The sequence below is a fragment of the Rutilus rutilus genome (assembly GCF_951802725.1).
Source record: "Rutilus rutilus genome assembly, chromosome: 23".
In the NCBI taxonomy this organism is placed as follows: domain Eukaryota; kingdom Metazoa; phylum Chordata; class Actinopteri; order Cypriniformes; family Leuciscidae; genus Rutilus; species Rutilus rutilus.
The window spans coordinates 10,994,997-11,013,981 of record NC_140233.1 but is presented as its reverse complement, the minus strand read 5'-3'; the positions used below and the strand labels follow the sequence as shown (position 1 = coordinate 11,013,981).

At 35.9% G+C, this 18,985-nt stretch overlaps 1 protein-coding gene across 2 annotated transcripts; it reads left to right on the top strand.

Annotated features, from left to right (window-relative positions):
* Positions 1 to 9,831: 9,831 nt before the first annotated feature.
* On the top strand, positions 9,832 to 17,940 carry uba2 (ubiquitin-like modifier activating enzyme 2). Of its 2 annotated transcripts, none has more exons than XM_084396960.1 (17): positions 9,832 to 10,044; positions 10,937 to 11,020; positions 11,099 to 11,169; positions 11,305 to 11,369; positions 11,447 to 11,547; positions 11,635 to 11,756; positions 12,479 to 12,546; positions 12,796 to 12,917; positions 14,294 to 14,393; positions 14,485 to 14,636; positions 15,069 to 15,162; positions 15,814 to 15,926; positions 16,140 to 16,295; positions 16,407 to 16,503; positions 16,599 to 16,704; positions 16,783 to 16,922; positions 17,237 to 17,940. In XM_084396960.1, the coding sequence occupies exons 1-17, from the start codon at positions 9,904 to 9,906 to the stop codon at positions 17,431 to 17,433; spliced, it is 1,929 nt and encodes a 642-aa protein (XP_084253086.1). In that variant the 5' UTR covers positions 9,832 to 9,903; the 3' UTR covers positions 17,434 to 17,940. The 2 variants fall into 2 exon arrangements, with proteins under 2 accessions (XP_084253086.1, XP_084253087.1); XM_084396961.1 differs by having other exon boundaries at positions 9,836 to 10,044; positions 17,240 to 17,940.
* The last annotated feature ends 1,045 nt before the right edge of the window (positions 17,941 to 18,985 follow it).

Sequence of the window (18,985 nt, the reverse complement as noted above, 5' to 3'; positions counted from 1 at the left end):
CTCTCAGAATCTGGTCTTTAAAGTTTTTAAATGTACTGTATATTTTATTGAGTTTTAGTAGTATTCACAGCAATTATACCAAAAGACAACAACGCTGCTCTTCAGAAAACAGCAGAACAGTATTTAAAGGTTCTTTAAATGGTTCTTTGTAGCACTTCGCATTCCATAAAGAACCATTTTCTGACCTACTGTAGCCTATTTGGAGAAGAGAACTTAAAAATATTTGAGTTAATTTTCTCCATCTCCACTGTTTTCTGCGTCAGGGTCGTTGTTGGGGGTCGTTTGCTGGCATGGGCATTTGCAAAGGCAAAGGCCTCGGGTCTTGGGTCGCCAGGATGAATTTTGGACACTAGTTGAGGGAAGAGTTGCCTTTTCTGTCACACCACCCCTGTTAATGAGACAGAACAAAACTGCATTTAGTTAGAAAGGAGATGGTTCTGAAAAATAAACTTATTTTGGATACAAACGTTGCATTTTCAACGACAAAGCTCACATTTCTCTGTTTTCCCAAGCCGCATCTGGTTTCACACAAAAGTTTTCAACCCTGAAGGGAAAAAGTTTGTTTAAATTGCTGTGACGAAACATAAAAAATGATGTTGTGTGGAATTTTGGAAGTCTATAAAACTGAAACAGCACCTTTCAGAGATTGGAGAAGCTTGAGCTGTTGGTGAGATAAAAACAACACTGATCTTCAGAAAACAACAGATTTTACACTAACTATGACTGATTTCTCTGCAGAACATCTGTGTCCTTGTGTTAAGTTGTGTACACCTTAATGAATCTATTCAACACTCCAAGAGAACCTACTTTGAGCCTCAGAAGTCCAGGCCATTAGCAGGACCATCCAGACCCCCAGATAAACACAAGATGTCCTCATGGTTTCTTAAGTTGATCCGCAGTCTTTGATAATGAGTTTTTGGAGATGTCTGAGAGAGTCACATTTGCTTCACGTTTTAAATACTGTCTGGTATGATGTTACATAAAAACTCTGATCTGAGGTTTGATAAACACTGATATGTTTTCAACCCCTACCTCTACTGAGTTTCCTGGACCTACAACCTCACTCGAATATTCTAGTTGAATGTGCATGTTGTTATTATATGAAAAGCTGTCTAAAAGATGTCTAAATCTATTCCTAAACTAAACTTTGAGTTTGGTTCATTTCAATTGCTCAGACTTGGAATTTCAGTTGTTGGGGCTGGTTCAAGTTCATTATATTTCAAAATATGTTATTTTATACAAAGGCCAACAAAGATACAGGATATAGCCTACCTTATATGATCACACACTCTTTTTGCAGCGTTGTATTTATGCAAACGTGTTTCTTTATTTGTACACTCTTAAAACGGATGTGTTAAAAACAACACAACCTGTGTTATATCTTAACACGCCTGTGTGTCTAGGACAACACATTTTGTGTCACTTTTAACTCAACCAGTGTGTTATTGTTCTTAACACAGGGAGTGTGTTGAAACCTTTTAATGTGTTATAGTTACACAACTTGTGTCAGATATGTGTCACATGTGACTGTAGTTGGTGTGTATTTGCCAGAGTGCCTGTGTTTTTACAACTGAGTGTTTGGATGAACACTGAAACGTATTGTTAACTTGTGTTTATGTAGTCCAGTGACGTTTAATAAAGAGTTTGTTTGAACATTTGGATGGTTTAGACATCGTGAATCTACATAGACAAGCTCTTATTGAGAATTAACTGAGTTTTAGATGTTGATGTTTCATTGAATGTTTTATTTGAAGTCACCAGAATCGTGATTAATGGCTCCTTTATTTGAGCTCTTGACCCTTTACTCTTCTTTTAGTTTTTCTCTGGCTGCTTTAACTGTATTTTAATCAAATACATTTGTTATGGCGAGAGAAAATATGATCAGATGTTTCTTGATGATGTCATAATCAGCAAGTGCTGATCTGATCAAGTTTTTGAGTATATGGATTTAATTTATTTATGTGCTGTTAGTTATAACAATCTTGTGACACTGCATCATGCTCTCCATCATAATAAAAAAATGTTTTCTAAAAATTTTAAGCTGCAGCAGAAACTAGACAAATACAGACCTCAAAAGTCTCATGAATCTCAACAATAGTGACGAACGAAAAGCTTCATGCCGCAATGCGTGCTGGGAGTCATGGATGAGATTTGTACTATGGTGGCACGGCACCCAGCATGCATTGCGGCATGAAGCTTTTTGTTTGTCACCATTGTTGAGATTCATGTGCTGATTCTTGATGTCTGTTTGATTCCATAGTTTGTAAGATTCTGTATGAACTGTGAATTTAAAAACTAATTTTAAGCTAATTGTAATATGCTAATCATTTTAAAAGTCATCTTTTAAATATTACATTAATCTTACAAATATTGAACTCTTGCTGAGCGTAACAATCCTACATGTGCAAGATGATAATATTAACATCTGAATCTGAACATATTTTTCTCATGATTATTTCTGCTGTTTCAAATGTGTTAAAATAAATGTACATTTACAGCAATCAGAGAAAACTTATGTCAAAGGGTCAAGGGTCAAGAGCCCAAATAAAGCTGACACTAATCACGATTCTGGTGACTTTACATGAAACATTCAATGAATCGTCAACACCAAAACCTGTTAATTCTCAATAAGAGCTCCTGTAGCGTCTGACAGAAATAAATCTGGTTATTAATAACAAGTGAAAGCAGCATTTGAAAAAGACTTTGAAAAAGAGGCATGATGTGATTGGCTGCCAAAAAACACCCGTTAATCTTTAAGTTTTCATGAATTAAGATTTAATTTGAATGTATTGTTCTATATATTAGTAGTATTTATGGGATACCATATAAAATAGGCCTACCTATATATTTTTTTCATAAACACAAACTCTCCTCCACCCAGTGCTATTCTATCCACAGTTACATTTTATCACATTGTGTGTTAAAAATATACACAACATGTGTCAAAATACCATCAACACATGCTGTGTGTTGCTTTTTAACACATCTCTTTTTAGAGTGTGTATGTGCCTATAGTCCTATGTTAATTTCCGGTTGTTGTTATTTATCATCTCATCTTTTCCGTTACTCTTTCTGCCTAACTACATTTATTAAACATGAGCTGTTATGCTGATGAGAGTCGTACTGCCTTTTGCACTATTTTTGCTATATTTTGTACATGGATATGAACACATAAAGTGAGTCTGACACCAGGTAATCTCTGTGCATTTTAATATTAATTTGCATAGATAGAGCGTGAAATGACAACAGGTTTAACATTCAGTATATTTCAGTATTGATCAGGAGATGCAAAAATGTATAAGAAAGGACAGTTGTATAACAGTATTATTTTGTGCAGAGGTGTTGCGTTTCCATTTCTGAATCTGCTGCCCCATTACAGAAACTTCTTTATCCAAGCCTCGTCTGCTTTCACACAGAATTCGGTTTTAGGTGTCTTAACCCTAAGGGGAAAAAAGTTAATATTAAAAGTTGCTAGCTTACGCAAAATTATTTTTATCATTTGTCTTCAATTTAAAATGAGCATATGACAATTTTTGTATATTTTAGAGTTTAATATAGGCCTACTTACACAACGCCTGCAACAGGACAATGTGAACTTGTCCTCACAGCACTCACAATTTTTGGGGCCGGTATTTGGAAGTCGATAAAATCGAAGCAACACCTCTCGGGTACTGCATAAGCTGTTGATGAGATAAAACATATATCTTTAAGTATATATATATATATATAGTGCAATGCATAAGTGAATACACCCATGCTAAAGTTGACTAAAAAGAGGAATAAAAAATCATATTTTGGAAATTGAACTTAATGCCTAGATACCTAGAGATTGGCATGGTTTTATTTCAGTTAGCCTAAAAGCTAGTTTGATTTGCATTGAGAGATGATCTTATGGAAAGTACCCCATGCCAATCTCTAGGTATGGTGAAGGCTATGTGATAATGTGTGGCTATTTTAATTCCAAAGGCCAAGGGAACTTTATCAGGATGCATAGTATCCTAAAAAATAAATAAATAAATAATAATTAAAAAAAATCTGCCTGCCTCTATGGGAATTTAACATAGGGGTGTACTCACTTATGCACCATGTATTTTAAGGAAGAACATTTATTTATTTACGATACATTATTCATTCACAAAGAAAATTGGTGTCCTTAAAGGTTGGATTTTTCCAAATTTTTTTAATTAAGGCATTAAGTTCAATTTCCAAAATATGATTTTTTATTCCTCTTTTTAGTCAACTTTAGCATGGGTGTATTCACTTATGCATTGCACTGTATATATATATATATATGTGTGTGTGTGTGTGTGTGTGTGTTTTAGGAGAGAACTTGACCATATTTAAACCTATTCAAAATACATGAAATATTAATGTGTTGATCTACGTCCTTCAAAATAAAGGTCCTTTGTAGTTCTTTATGTTAATTTGCAAAATCTTTAAATCAGCATATTGGTTTCTTGGTTTCTTTCACGCACCATATGTCATATTATTATAATTTTTTGTTCAAAACTTGAGAATATAAAAGTTCATTGAGGAACTTGCAAAGACTGTAAAATTCTTTTGTTTCTAATTTGATCAATTTCAAGCGTGAAATATCACTTTACATTCATGTGCAATTTAATTATAATGGCCTATATGTCCATATACATGATAATTTAGTCAAGAGCAAAACTATATTTCAAGAGAACTTACGCTGAGCCTCAGAAGACCAAGCCATCAGCAGGACCAGCCCAAACACCAAACACAAAGAAGATGCCCTCATGGTTTCTGACCTGAAGTTGAAAGTTGATCTGGAAGCTTGATCGTTGTAGATGTCTGAGACGATCTGTGTCTGCTTTGCATTTTTAAATGCCTTCGAAAGTGATGCAAGATAGAAACTCAGATCTGTGGTTAGATAAGGAGATGTATTGCAGCCCCCCACCTCTTCTTCAAAGCCTACACGGATAATCACATTGGCTTTCTGCTTTTTGCAAGAAGAGATTGTGAGATGATAAAATGCTGGTGTCACAAGTTTACAGCAATGATACACATCTTCAGACTGTACAGTTTTTTTTTTTGCTAATGCCCATTAAAAGAAAGAGTCATACTTATTCTATTTATTTATGTTTTACTTGTTTAACATTCAGTGCAAAATAATTTCTGCTTTACTCTTGTAACTTCCTTTATGTCCAAAACACATACAGACTATAATTCCTCTCGGGCTATTCCATACGGTAAATTCACAATGCGACTTTTTCCACCCGTCAGCATTTACATAGGAAAAAAAAAGTTCATGCCCACTGCATTTATTTTCAATAAGCAAATATTAAATATGGAAACGTGATGAAGTAAATTATTATAATTATTTGTGATAACTTTCATGTATAATTAATTAACAAAAAGACAGATCAATAGTTAATTCACACCAAAATGTGATATGATCAGTAAGTCACGCAACTGTGTTTTCACATTACTTTAACTCATCAGAATCATTTAAGCAATTTCAACTTTTTTGAATAAGTACGAGATTAAACTCGAGTGAGTTTAATATATTTTAAGTTGAAATGATTTACAAACTGATTCAACTTAAAAAAATTAAGTTAGAACTGAATTTAAGTTGTTAAGTTGAAATAGGTGGATTTTTTTTTACAGTGAATATACATCAATGTTTCATGGCATTATGGAGGTTTAGGGCAAATATGAATTCATACATAGTCATGTATAACTATATTTATTATATAAATATGATATGTATTATTTAATCATTGACATTTTATAATAACTTATTAAAGAATAAATTGTGATTCATTTTAAACTTAAATATTATGATTATTATTCTTATGCTACTACTAATACTAACAATACGTTGAAATAAAATAAAATTCTAATATTTACTTTCTATACATAATATTGAATTAATTTAGGCCTAGATGATTATCAGAGTGCCTATATTTTATTAAATCTTTTTATCTATTTTTTTTTCAATCAAGATCCCACACAAGTTTTATCTCGTGTTTTTTTTTATGGTTTAATTTAGTGCCGTTATTTGTGGGAAAAAAACAATCTAAACCAAAAAAGAAAACCCCTTTCTGCTCTTATTATCAAACCGTGACATCTGCGTTCTGTCTGACATTGATGTGAGTTTTTTTCCACTTAGAAGTCTTCAGTGTTTAGTATTTCTCTCTGTCCGGATGAATTTTCAACTTTCTTTTAAGAAAATGTTGATCTGTTTATAGTAGTGATACTCTTTACATACATGGTCATTCTCTTGCAAACCTTGCAAAGTCATGTTAAGTTGTAAGATAAAGGTGATGCATCTCAGCAAGCATCTGCGCAGCCTGATAATGATCAGCACTTTTGGCCTGTGGTTTGTTTTACGATATGTACCCTCATTTTCATTTGCGGCAAATGGCATACATGCAAATATTGTACTAGGATGTGTAAATGTATGAATATGTATCAGTCACACAATCATCCATAGCTCACAAACTGTGCATGTTTATTTGTTTTCAGCAGTATTCACAAATGTTTGATAATTAATTAGAATATCATATAGACCTGCTAAATATACTAATTTAGCATGACTGATTCAGCAGAACTACCTACAGTGTGTGACAATTCATTTCCAAAGTGACATGAGAAACATTGATTTGTTATAAAGCATGACTCATTTAGTCTTTTAACAGCTTAGTAATGTACGTGCACAATGCATGTGATTTAACTCTTATTAGTCACACTTTAGAGACTTAACTCTCTCTTCCAGGTTTTTCAGCTTTAATGCAATGCTCTCTTAAAGTTACAACATACAGTCACAGTATAAAGGCTAATCCACTTAATCTAAATTAATCTTGTAAATATTTGACATATTCCCCTCATATAAGAATTAGTTGATAGTTTTCACCAGAAGAGCAGAACGGAACTTTTAGTTCACTGGAACAGACCGTCATTATTCTGAGAAACATATCCTTCTGAAACTCTCGCCTACATTTCACAAACATTTTGCGGTGGCTATTTATTGCACAGCAATTTTGCTGTTAAAGTTTTTGTTAAAATAGATGCAACAAACCATTAACCAAACCCGATCGTTATCTCAGTAACGTGTTATTACAGGGACACCTTAATATAAAGTGTAACCATAAATAAATGACACAGGTCATGTTATGTATTATATGTTGAAGGAAATGCAAGAGTTATGTTTGCTTGAAAATGCCAAAACACTGAAATGCGTTTTAAACGTAATATTCTTCTTCTTCTTCTGAGACTAAAATGTCCTAGCTTAAGTTATATCAACCATCAAACTCGGGTCAGACCTTCAGACTGTTCTGGCTCGGTATATGCCAGATCTTTTCTAACTGATCTGACTTATGATTTTGTTAAATGGACGAAAAGTCCCATAGACTTTCATTCAGGGGGTCAAGACTTTTAATAAGACAATAAGACTTAAACCCCCGGTTTTACAGACAACTCTTAAACCTATAGTCCCAGACCAAAATGCATGCTTGAGCTGTTTTAACTGAAAGCAACTTGCACTGACATAATCTTAAAATATATCAGTGTCATTGTTTTGTCTCAAGATGCACACCAGTAAATGTTTTTTTTTTTCTAAAGTACGTTTATGAAAGCTACTTAAATGCTGTGAAACCGGGCCATAGAGTTTTTAGGCTTCATCCACCAAATTTCTATCACTAGCAAAGCCTTGCAACTTCCTTCGGACATGCTAGCAACATGCTAGCCTAATTTATGCTAGCAACGTCTTAAAGCATGCTTGCAACATGGTAATTCATGACAGCAATGTGTTAAACATGCTAGCAACAGGCTAATTCATGTTAGCAATGTCCTAAAAAATGCTAGCGACATGCTAATACATGCTAATTCATGTTAGCAATGTCCTAAAACTTGCTAGCAACATGCTAATACATGCTAGCAAAATGCTTATTTATGTTAAATGTGTGTTAAAACCATAGACTGTAAAAAAATATGGTCGTAGATTCCGTGACGTCACCCGTAGGTTTCTGAAGAGCATTTCTGAAGCCCAAAGTGGGCGGAGCCGACCGTTGCCATCTTGGCAGCCGCCACGGGTCACTCCCGGCTAAACGAAAATGGGCAAAAAGGCGAGATTAGCTGAGTTGACATGACGGCTAACAGACAGCAGAAAAACAGCTAGTAGTGACAGCAGTGGCAATCCACCTTTAACTCAAGTGGGCACGGCCCTTAATTATGCAGAACTTTAAGGCTTAATATAATTTAAATGGATGAGTTATAAAAAAATTCACCCCTTTCACAGTTGTCATGAAGGGCAAAATTAGACATATAGACCAAACCCACTTTTTGTACCAGGCTGTAAACATATTTTTTCCTGCTGTAAAGTAGGACATCTTAGGATGGGGGGTATATAAGATTGACTCTCTTTTGGAGCCTGTCTCTAGCGGCCAGTCGACGAATTGCAGTTAAAGTCACTTCCGTGTAGGATTCAAGAGAGAGACCGGAAGGTTGCCGCTTGGTTAAAACATGCTAATTCATGCTAGCAATGTGCTAAAACACGTTAAAAATGTGTTAATTCATGCTAGAAACATGTTAACATTGTGCTAAACATGCTAGTAACATGGAAGCAATGTGCTGAATCATGCTAGCAATGTGTCAAAACATGTTAAAGGGATAGTTCACCCAAAAATGAAAATTCTGTCATCATTTACTCACCCTCAAGTTGTTCCAAACCTGTATGAGTTTCTTTGTTCTGCTGAACACAAAGGAAGATATTTGGAAGAATGTTTGTAATCAACAGATCTCGGTCCCCATTGACTTCCATAGTAGGAAAAAAATATACTATGGTAGTCAATGGGGACCGAGATCTGTTTGGTCACAAACATTCTTCCAAATATCTTCTTTTGTGTTCAGCAGAACAAAGAAACTCATACAGATTTGGAACAACTTGAGGGTGAGTAAATGATGACAGAATTTTCATTTTTGGGTGAACTATCCCTTTAACAACATGCTAAAACCTTATCTTTCTATCTATTTATCGATCTGTTTTTCTGATGCACTGTTGCCTTCAAACCCTTCAAACTTTTACAGTTTTTCTGAATTGCTAAAACCCCATTCTCTGAACCAAATTCCCAATAGCCTAAACCAATTTGTCAAATAAATCACTCTTTCTGTAGAACCTTAAACAAGTTCAGGCAGTTAGACACCATTTGCAAATCTCATGCACTCTTTCTTCTTCTTTTTTTTTGCAAAACCCTAAACACATTCTCACCCATTAAAACACATTTTGCACTGTGATGCACTTGTGTTGCAAAACGCTAAACACATGCAAGCAGGCAAAAGTTAAACAACTAAAACACCATTGTCATAATTTACACTCAACGACTCAAAATTGTTCACACTTAGGAATATTTCTGATGATGTGATCAAACCAACTGTACCAAAGTAAGGCTGATCAGAGCACACATGTGCATTGAATGTTAATATGAATGGAAACGATCTGAGAGGAAGAGGAGGAAGAGTATGTGTAAGAGGTGGTTGACGAGGAGGAAGAGGGCGAGGGCGAGAAAGAGCAAGGTGTGGACAGTGTTGTCAAAGCTGGATCTGGCACATTAGATGGGTTTTCCACGCCTGTGATGTGGAAAGTGTCCTCAGGTCGGACTCAAAACGAAGACGTGATGCTGAGGCAGAATGAATATCTCACTGAATATCTTAGTAGTTGCACAACTCTTTTGAGTGTACTGTGACACGCATTTTAGTCTCTACTTAACAAGAAATTCAATCAATGTAGCTCAGCCGCACCAGAAGAGGTCGCCAGTAAAACCTCCTGCGCTTTTTTGCAGCTCGCTGTAACCTCTGCGCATGCGCACTCACCGCGCATCTCTTCCCTCCCCGCAGGATCAAACTGCTGCTTGTCCGCGCCACCGAAACGCCGAGCCGACAATGGCACAACTGGTGGGACCTCTCCGTAAAGAGCTCGCCGACTCCCTCTCCTCATGCCGGGTGTTGGTGGTCGGGGCGGGAGGTATCGGTTGCGAGCTGCTGAAAAACTTGGTGCTCACCGGCTTTAAGAATATTGAAGTGGTAAGTTGGAGGAAGGCGGACTCTCTTTGTGCTGCATGAATCAGGCCCCATTATCACCGACCCTCATTTATAATAATCTACAATGAAAATGAGAGTCATGGACTGTATATAACAGTGTATTACACGTTGCATTAAGCGTTTTAATAGAGTAATGCTGGTCGTCTCATCGTAAACATAGAGAACAGATTTTTTTTTCTTTGGCGCCATGCTCTGTGACGTAAATATCCCTTGAAAACATTGACCATTGTGGCCATACTTTACGCTAAATTACCAGTTTCCCCGGGTCATCACGCAAAAAGGTGCTTTTTCTATTAAAAACATTTTTTAAATGCAATTTTCTTTAAACATGAAATCTGATATATAACATTTATACATGATATCCGGCAAATAATGTTTTAGTGTTAATAAACAGCTTCTTGCCATCTCTAAAGGTAATTTATGTTATGATATATAACCTCTATGTCTCTTCTAAGTAACTTAACTGGGTTGATGGTAGCAGGATTGAATGTTTTGTAGTTTATTCAGCCATTATTCATATTGTACACAAGCTTATGAAACGTAAAGGTGTTTATTAGATGGAATTATTTTAATTTTCAGTTATCAATAATTAGTTGTTTACGGTTCAAAATCACAGGGTTGATTATTAAAGAAAGTTTCCTACTGACAAATAGGATTAAGTACAAAGGGCTAAAAAGCAGACCCATATTCGACCTTGAGTATGTTCTGAAAGAAGGATTGATTATATCAGTGTTTTATTTATTTATGTAATTGTACATCATTTTATTTAGGCAGTGTTACAATGGAACACAACCTGACAACCGTTAGGGTGTCTTTAAAATGCTTGGTGGGTTCATGTTGATATCAGGGTTTTCACTAACATTTTTCTTTGCAGATTGACCTGGACACCATTGATGTCAGCAACCTCAACAGACAGTTCCTGTTTCAGAAGAAACATGTTGGGAAGTCCAAAGCTCAGGTAAAATGGAAAAACTGACTTCAACTCGTGTGTGATTTAGAAATATCCACCAGACATTGACGACTTGGTGTGTTTCAGGTTGCCAAGGAGAGCGTGCTTCGGTTTTGCCCATCTGCGAACATCACTGCCTACCATGACAGCATCATGAAGTGAGTCCAGTTACGTTATTGCCAAGATAAAGACTTATCTCATGAACATTTCAAGTGTCTCTGGTTACTATATCAAACTCTAATTCTTTGTCCAAAAAGTTTGATCTCCATTGTTGTTGTCTTTGCTCCTTGCAGCCCAGACTACAATGTGGAATTCTTCAGGAATTTCCAACTTGTCATGAACGCTTTGGACAACAGAGGTATGATTTATTCAGCAAATCTGAAGGAACACTACCTTAATTCCATCTTAAATATGTGTTTTCTGTCGTCCTTGCAGCGGCCAGGAATCACGTCAACAGAATGTGTTTGGCTGCTGACATTCCCCTCATCGAGAGTGGCACGGCTGGCTATCTGGGACAAGTCACAGTTATCAAGAAGGCAAGGCTCTTCTGTTAAATCAGCTTTTTTGAATATTTATTTCAATGTGCTCTTGGCATTCATGTTATGTAAATTTCCAAACTGCAGGGTCAGACGGAATGCTACGAGTGCCAGCCTAAACCTACACAGAAAACCTTCCCAGGTTGCACCATTCGCAACACGCCCTCTGAACCCATTCACTGCATTGTGTGGGCCAAATATCTCTTCAAGTAAGTTCTCTACGATAACATCTGTCCCATCTCATCTCAGTGACTAAACTGGTGTAGTTCCTAATCGAGGGCCCTATGAAATCAGTTTTTTATTTATTTTTTTATTACTTTTTAATGTTTCCCAAAATTCCATGTTTTTTTCTATTCTGTTTTTAGTGTTACGTTTTAATAATTAAAAAGGATTTCTAATCCTAATCTAATTAATTTAAAACAATTTTATAATGTCTTAACATTTTTATTATAATAATAATAGTGTGAAATGTTTAGTTTTTTCCCCAAAGTTATTTTTCTATATTCTTTGTTTTATAATTTAATACAAATTTATTATCAAAAATGATGAAAATCAAATTAATGTGTAATACTTTGAACAATTCCTTTAATTGTTTGGTAAACAGTGCTGCACAACAGTTGTTTACAGTTTAAATTAAAATATGGATGAAATATTCTGTGATATTCTTAATTTTTTTTATTAGTATTATTATTACTTTGAGAAGTACATTGTACTGTACAATGGTAATATATTTCTGCTATAGTTTTTCTTTCAAACCAAACCTTTTTTTGGCTGGTTGTGGTGGAAAACCTTTGAGTTTCTGTGTAGCGGGTGATATTTTTGTCAAATGAAATGCTGTATAATTACAGGCCTGTTGTGGGTGGATTATCTTGGTTTTGAGAGCTAATTAAATTGCCCTAAGCTTACATGTCATATTGAATTGCCCCCATAGTCAGCTTTTTGGCGAAGAGGATGCGGATCAGGAGGTATCGCCCGACACGGCTGACCCCGAGGCTGCTTGTGAGTAGACGCACATTTACAACTACTTCTTTACTACTACAGTGGTGATTATTTGTGTGGTAGGGTGCTTTTATATGTACTTGAACAAAAAATAATGTACAATTTGGTGTATCGAATCCAGAAACTACCTTTATATTTATTTATGGAAACTTATGTCGAGTATGTACAGCAAGTTAACTAATTCTCAACATGCTGTCGTTTTTATTGCGACCGTTTGATGAAAATATGCTTGTGCATTATCAACCACAGGGAACCTCGCAGATGCAGCAGCCCGAGCTACAGCCTCAGATCAGGACGGAGATATCAAGCGGGTGTCTACCAAAGAGTGGGCTCGCTCAACAGGCTACGATCCCGTCAAACTCTTCAACAAGGTGCAAGCTCTTTTGCAAGCTTGGTGTTTAGGGGTGTAACAATACACTTGTGTCATGATACAATACTTTTGCGATATTTTAAGCCAAAATATAGAAGAGGGTTATTACTTCTAAGACATATTTTATACTTGCACAGGGCAGTGGTGACACCAGAATAAAAAACCTGAACCTGAAAAGCCTTATGAATTAAATGAATTATGTTAGACACACACACTTGCTAGGGATGAGTCATGATTTTTGAATATTCGATAAGTTGTTTAATTATAGAACATCGAATAGATATGGGGATTTTTTTTTTTAAGACAAAAATCGCACTGTTTTCGGTGGTGACGCGTTCATAACCAGAGGTTGACGCTGCCTGTAACACACCTAAAATGTCAATCAACTCTGTGACATGCTAGTTCGAAAATATGTGAAATAAGAGGCTGCCCCCGACTAAAGTTTTTTCTAGTCGACTTGTAGTTGTTCATTTGCGCCATTCAACTTATCCCATATTTATATTAATTGAATTACTTAAATATATTTTGGAGAGAATACTAAATAATGAGCGGTTAAGTGATATATATATATATATATATAGCCTATTCCGCACTCAACCACATGCATAAAGCTTGCCACAAAGAACCAGTAAGAGTAATGATTATGAATGTGTCAGATATAGCATGGAGACATTTTAATTATTTTATATTGTCTGCTATATTTGCTTCTTATTTAGTAAATCCAGACATTTGATTGATGAAACATTGATTAAAATTTATAACAAAATGAAATTCACTTGGGGATATTTTGGGGATATTTAATTTTATCAATCAATAAATTCCACTAGAAACAAACCTTGTATTATTTTAATTTAATACGGTGAAGCTACTTTGATACAATCTGTATTGTGAAAAGCGCTATACAAATATACTTGACTTGACTTTAAAGAAAGGCTTTCTACAAAATGAAATTGAATAACGTGGTCAAAATCGAATCATCGAATATTATTTTTGCTTGAAATGCCCATCCCTAATACTTTCACAGATATAAATAATGTATGCATTTTTTTTAGGGGAATTGACTTTAAATTGAGGGACAGAAATCTTAACTTGTGTTTAGAAGATGAACGAAATTCTTATAAGTTAGAAACAACATGAGGGTGAGTACATGACAGAATTTACATTTTTTGGGTGAATTACAATTTAGAAATACAGTAAACTAAGTCTTGGATAAAACTAACTAGTATCGCAAATCATATTGTTTACATCAAAGATGCATGTCATCTGATTTTTTAATATCTCTATTACGATGTATCGTCACACCCCTACTGACATTACATCATTATCCTGTCCGTTCTTTTAGATGCGGCCTAAAAGTGACCTTGTTCTTCCTTTCAGCTTTTTAAAGATGACATTATGTATCTGTTGACCATGGATAAGTTGTGGAAAAAGAGGAAAGCCCCATTACCTCTAGACTGGGTGGAAATCCAGCAGCATGGTGAGTCTGTTGACGAGTTAAATCTAGTTATGTAAACAAATATATGAAATTTAAAATTGTGTTTAATGAGGCTGTATGGTGTGTGTCAAAGCATGTTCTCAGGAGGAGGCCTGTGGCACAGGTCTGAAGGACCAGCAGGTGTTGGGTGTTCTGGGTTACGCTCAGCTCTTCCAACGCAGTGTAGAAACTCTCCGATCTCAGCTGAGAGAGAAGGGTGAGGGTGCGGAGCTAGTCTGGGACAAGGTGAGTTTCCACAAAATGGCTTGAATTGTCCAAAAGTTATGGTTATGGGAACGGGTTCAAACTAGAGAGCAACCAATACACTCAGTGGTCTCTCAATGTGAGCGTCCAGCAGAATTAATTCAAAATGGTTATGGTTTCTACAGAAATATTAAGCTGCACAACTGATTTTAACATTGATCATAAGAAATGTTTCTAGTGCAGCAAAAATAAGCTTGTTTAAATTTAAATTTCTGAAGGATCATGTGACACTGAAGACTGAAGTAATGATGCAGATATTTTTTTTTAACAAGCAAAAGTGTTGAATTATATTAAAAAATATCATCGCTATCTGTCAATTTCTATATATTTATTCGAAATGAAAGAAATGCAGTTTTAATTTCTAATTATTAAAGATTGTTCAGCATGAATTTACATTTGTGGTGCTATTTTCAGGATGATCCTCCAGCCATGGACTTCGTAACAGCAGCTTCAAACTTGCGAATGAACGTCTTCAGCATGAACATGAAAAGCCGCTTTGATGTCAAATGTAAGTGATGTGGGCACTGTGATTGTCTTACATTATTTGAAATTCTTTTTAGTTGTGGTTTAAAAACAATATTTTGGCACTTTTCCACTGCATGGTACGGCACACTTTTAGGGGGTTTTCCACTGTGTACAGTACCTAGTACCTGGTACTTTTTTTTAGTAGCACCTCGGTTGAGGTTTTCAAACAAGCCGTACCAATACTAAAATGTGACACTGCAGTTCACTGATTGGTTAGACAGACCGTCAAATGCAACTTGGAAAAAAAGAAATGGCTGTATCTTGGTCAGTAGACGAGGTGGCGGCCCACCCTATAATCCCACTCACTTTGAACCGGTACTAAACTGCAGTGGAAAAGCAAAGCAAGCCGAGTCGTACCACGCAGTGGAAAAGCGCCATTTGTTGCTTTTAGAGTGAGACAAAACTGATATTTTTTATTTATTATTGGCTTTATAAAGTTGTTGTAATGCTTTCTTTACCAAGAACTCAACTTTAAATAGATGCATTATGGCCTTAAATAACTCAAGAGACCCACTCAAGAGACCCAGACTCTTTGGCTATGTAACAAATAAACAACATGCTTCAGGATGATGTTTCAATAAAAAGTTGGTTCTGAATTCAATGTGACTTTAAACCATGTCGTCTTCTCTTTTAGCCATGGCAGGAAACATCATTCCAGCAATAGCCACCACTAATGCCATCATCGCTGGTCTCATTGTTCTGGAGGGACTCAAAATTCTCAACTCAGACTTCGAACAGTGTCGCACGGTGAGCTTGCGGTTGTTCATTTCAAAGATTATGATCAGAAATTTGACGGCTGAATTGCATCATATCCTGTGTTATCTAACAGATCTTTGTATTTCTTTTTCTCACTTGGTTTAATTTGATTACATCTCTACATTTTGACCTTTTCCTGTTTTGAAAGTTTTGTCAAGTGATTTAGCTGGGAGTTATGGTTTTAATTATTATGTTTCTCTGTAGATCTTTCTGAACAAGCAGCCGAACCCCAGGAAAAAGCTTCTCGTACCGTGTGCGCTGGATCCTCCCAATCCCAACTGTTACGTGTGTACTAGCAAACCTGAGGTCACAGTCAAACTTAATGTGCACAAAACCTTTGTGCAAGCTCTTCAGGACAAGGTACTGACAAGTTTTTCAATGCTCAAGCTTTGTTTTAGATGCTGATCTTTGTGTGACCTCCATGAGAGGTTAAAGTTTGCTTATTTATATTCACGGTGGTGCTTTTTTCAGATACTGAAGGAGAAGTTTGGCATGGTGGCACCAGATGTGCAAATTGAGGATGGAAAGGGAACAATCCTCATCTCCTCGGAGGAAGGAGAGACAGAAGGTGTGAATTAAGTCTGCCTCTAGAGGGCATCTTTCTCTACCATAACAAAACTCTGAGCTTTGCTTTAATGTTTTGGTGTCTCTGTTTCTCTATAGCAAACAATAACAAGTTTTTGTCCGACTTTGGGATTCGAAACGGGAGCCGTCTTCAAGCAGACGACTTCCTACAGGATTACACACTTCTGGTCAATGTCATTCACAGGTTGGTGTGTTCATTTAGCTAAGAGGATACTACTTTGCTCTTTCTTGAACATTAAAATTATTCTTACATGTATTGTAGCGAGGAATTGGAAAAGGATGTTGAGTTTGAAGTAGTGGGTGACGCCCCGGATAAGGCGCCAACTCCCAGTGCCCCGGAAGAAGGGAAAAACATTGCCAACGGTAACAAAGATTCTGCCCAGCCTTCTACCTCATCTAAAGGTAAGAACAGCATTGATTGCCTGCAAACCTTTGGCAAAACATCAGCTTTTTAAAGGAATAGTTCACTTGAAAATGAAAAATATCATTCCAAACCTGCATTTTCAATGGTTCCTCATGCAAAAATAGCACATAGTACTCATACTTGCTTTCTGTCATTTTGGAGTTTTGCATTAAAAAAAATCCAGTTTTATAGTTTTCAGTTCTGCTGAACATCATCTGTGTTTCATGGGCGAAAGAAAATAATCCAGCATTGCAATGACAGAATTTTAATTTCATCATTGCTGTTTATGAATACACTATTTGTGTGTTTGCAGCAGCTGCAGAGGATGATGACATCCTCATCGTAGACTCAGACGAAGAACCGTCCTCGAGCACCATGGAAACTTCCCCGGAGTCTAGTAACCGCAAGAGGAAGCATCATGATGCTGAAACAGACGATGCTACGTCTAAGCGCAAACGCCTCGACCAGCAGCCGGCCGATGATGATGAAGACATCATCGCTCTAGACTAGCATCTTTGACAAGATATCACCTGCCCAACAATAGAGGACTTTCCTCAAGTTGATTTTTTTGTACTGTTTCTCTTACCAAACATGTAAATATATCTGTACAATATGGTTCAAGCTCAATGGATGTCGTCTTTTCCTTCTGTCCTTTGTTTTTTGGGAACAGAAAACGGCTGAGTTATGAACTGCACTCGGTTAGGTTTTCCTCAGATGGATAAAATGCTTTTCAACTTTGTATTTTTTACAAAATGTGTGTCCTGGTATTTTGCAGTGTTTTAGAAAAGCTGACACGATATTTGAATGCATTTTTTCATCTTAAAAACCATATTCCATATTTATTACAGGTTGTTTTTGTTGCCAACCTCAGTAATATTTCAAAAGAACCAAATCATTGTACAGTAACACTATTACTGTATGATGGCTTGTCTATCTTCTGTTGCATTGCTTTAGCACCACAATGAAAAATATTGTGACAAAAAAAAGAAAGAAAATACACTCAGACAACTATTTATACCATTGTGTTTCATTCTTATATTTTTAGTCTTTAGCAGTGTAAATGAGTCATGCCTCATTTACTGACCAAACTGAGGAGCTGAATAAAGGACATCATCTCATTTAACCTTTATTCACCATAAAAGCTTGAAAGGGTACAATGTCCTAATTGCACGTTGTTTACATTTAGAATGTTTGACGTAAGAACATTCTGTTTTCACTTATTACTCACGTAGATGTCAAGAGTCCACAGTTCACGTGATAGATGTCGTCAGTAGGGTTCATAAGATGCTAGGTGACCCGTTTACCCTTCCCCTAGTTGGCAGCCCAAGTAAAATACAAGGTTTACGTTTTCAGTGGCATGTTTTGTGGGCGGTGGTCAATGTTTTTTGTTTTGTTTTTTGGCCTAGATATTTATTTCCTCCGTCTGCGTGATCTAAGAAAATAGTCTTTGCAGAAAAAATATATTTTACACGACAAATATGTAATACCATCTCGAATACATTTGGAGCAATAATTTAGAAATGTTAGTTTCGTAAAGGGGGGAAGAAAAGAGACGAGGGAATTTATTCTGCTGGACGCTCACATCGGCCTGGCCGTAGTTTTTGAGGTGCATTATGGGATTGAATGAGTGCACTCGATTTCGACTAATGTTCTTTTTAATCATTAGAGAGCGATTTTTATTTTACAACTTTTTTTTTCATTAACATAACCATATAAGTTTTGGACAATCAAACTCAAAACAAGTTGCATTTTAAGACGTATTTGCTTTTATCTAAGTATGATTTTTAGCATCATTTATTATTGTAAATGCAAATTATGTTGGCTCTAAATTAGTTTTATTAGGCCATAAAAAACTGAACCGGGATGCATGATATGACAATAAACATAATTAAAACTTACATGAAAAAAGTAACAAACAGCAATTTGTTCTAAATATTTATAATATGGTCACCACAATAACCCAGTTTTAATGTGCATATTTCATTAAATAAATACCCTAAATAAACCTTGAATGTTGGTCCAGCCTCCGCATATAATTAAGACCCAACGCCCCTCAGAGGAT

Excerpts from the sequence above, each read along its gene's own strand:
- uba2 (XM_084396960.1), top strand. The coding sequence starts at position 9,904 with ATGGCACAACTGGTGGGACCTCTCCGTAAAGAGCTCGCCGACTCCCTC. Across the intron at positions 11,370-11,446 it reads GAACGCTTTGGACAACAGAG|CGGCCAGGAATCACGTCAAC; the intron begins GTATGATTTATT and ends TCGTCCTTGCAG. Across the intron at positions 14,394-14,484 it reads GGTGGAAATCCAGCAGCATG|CATGTTCTCAGGAGGAGGCC; the intron begins GTGAGTCTGTTG and ends TGTGTGTCAAAG.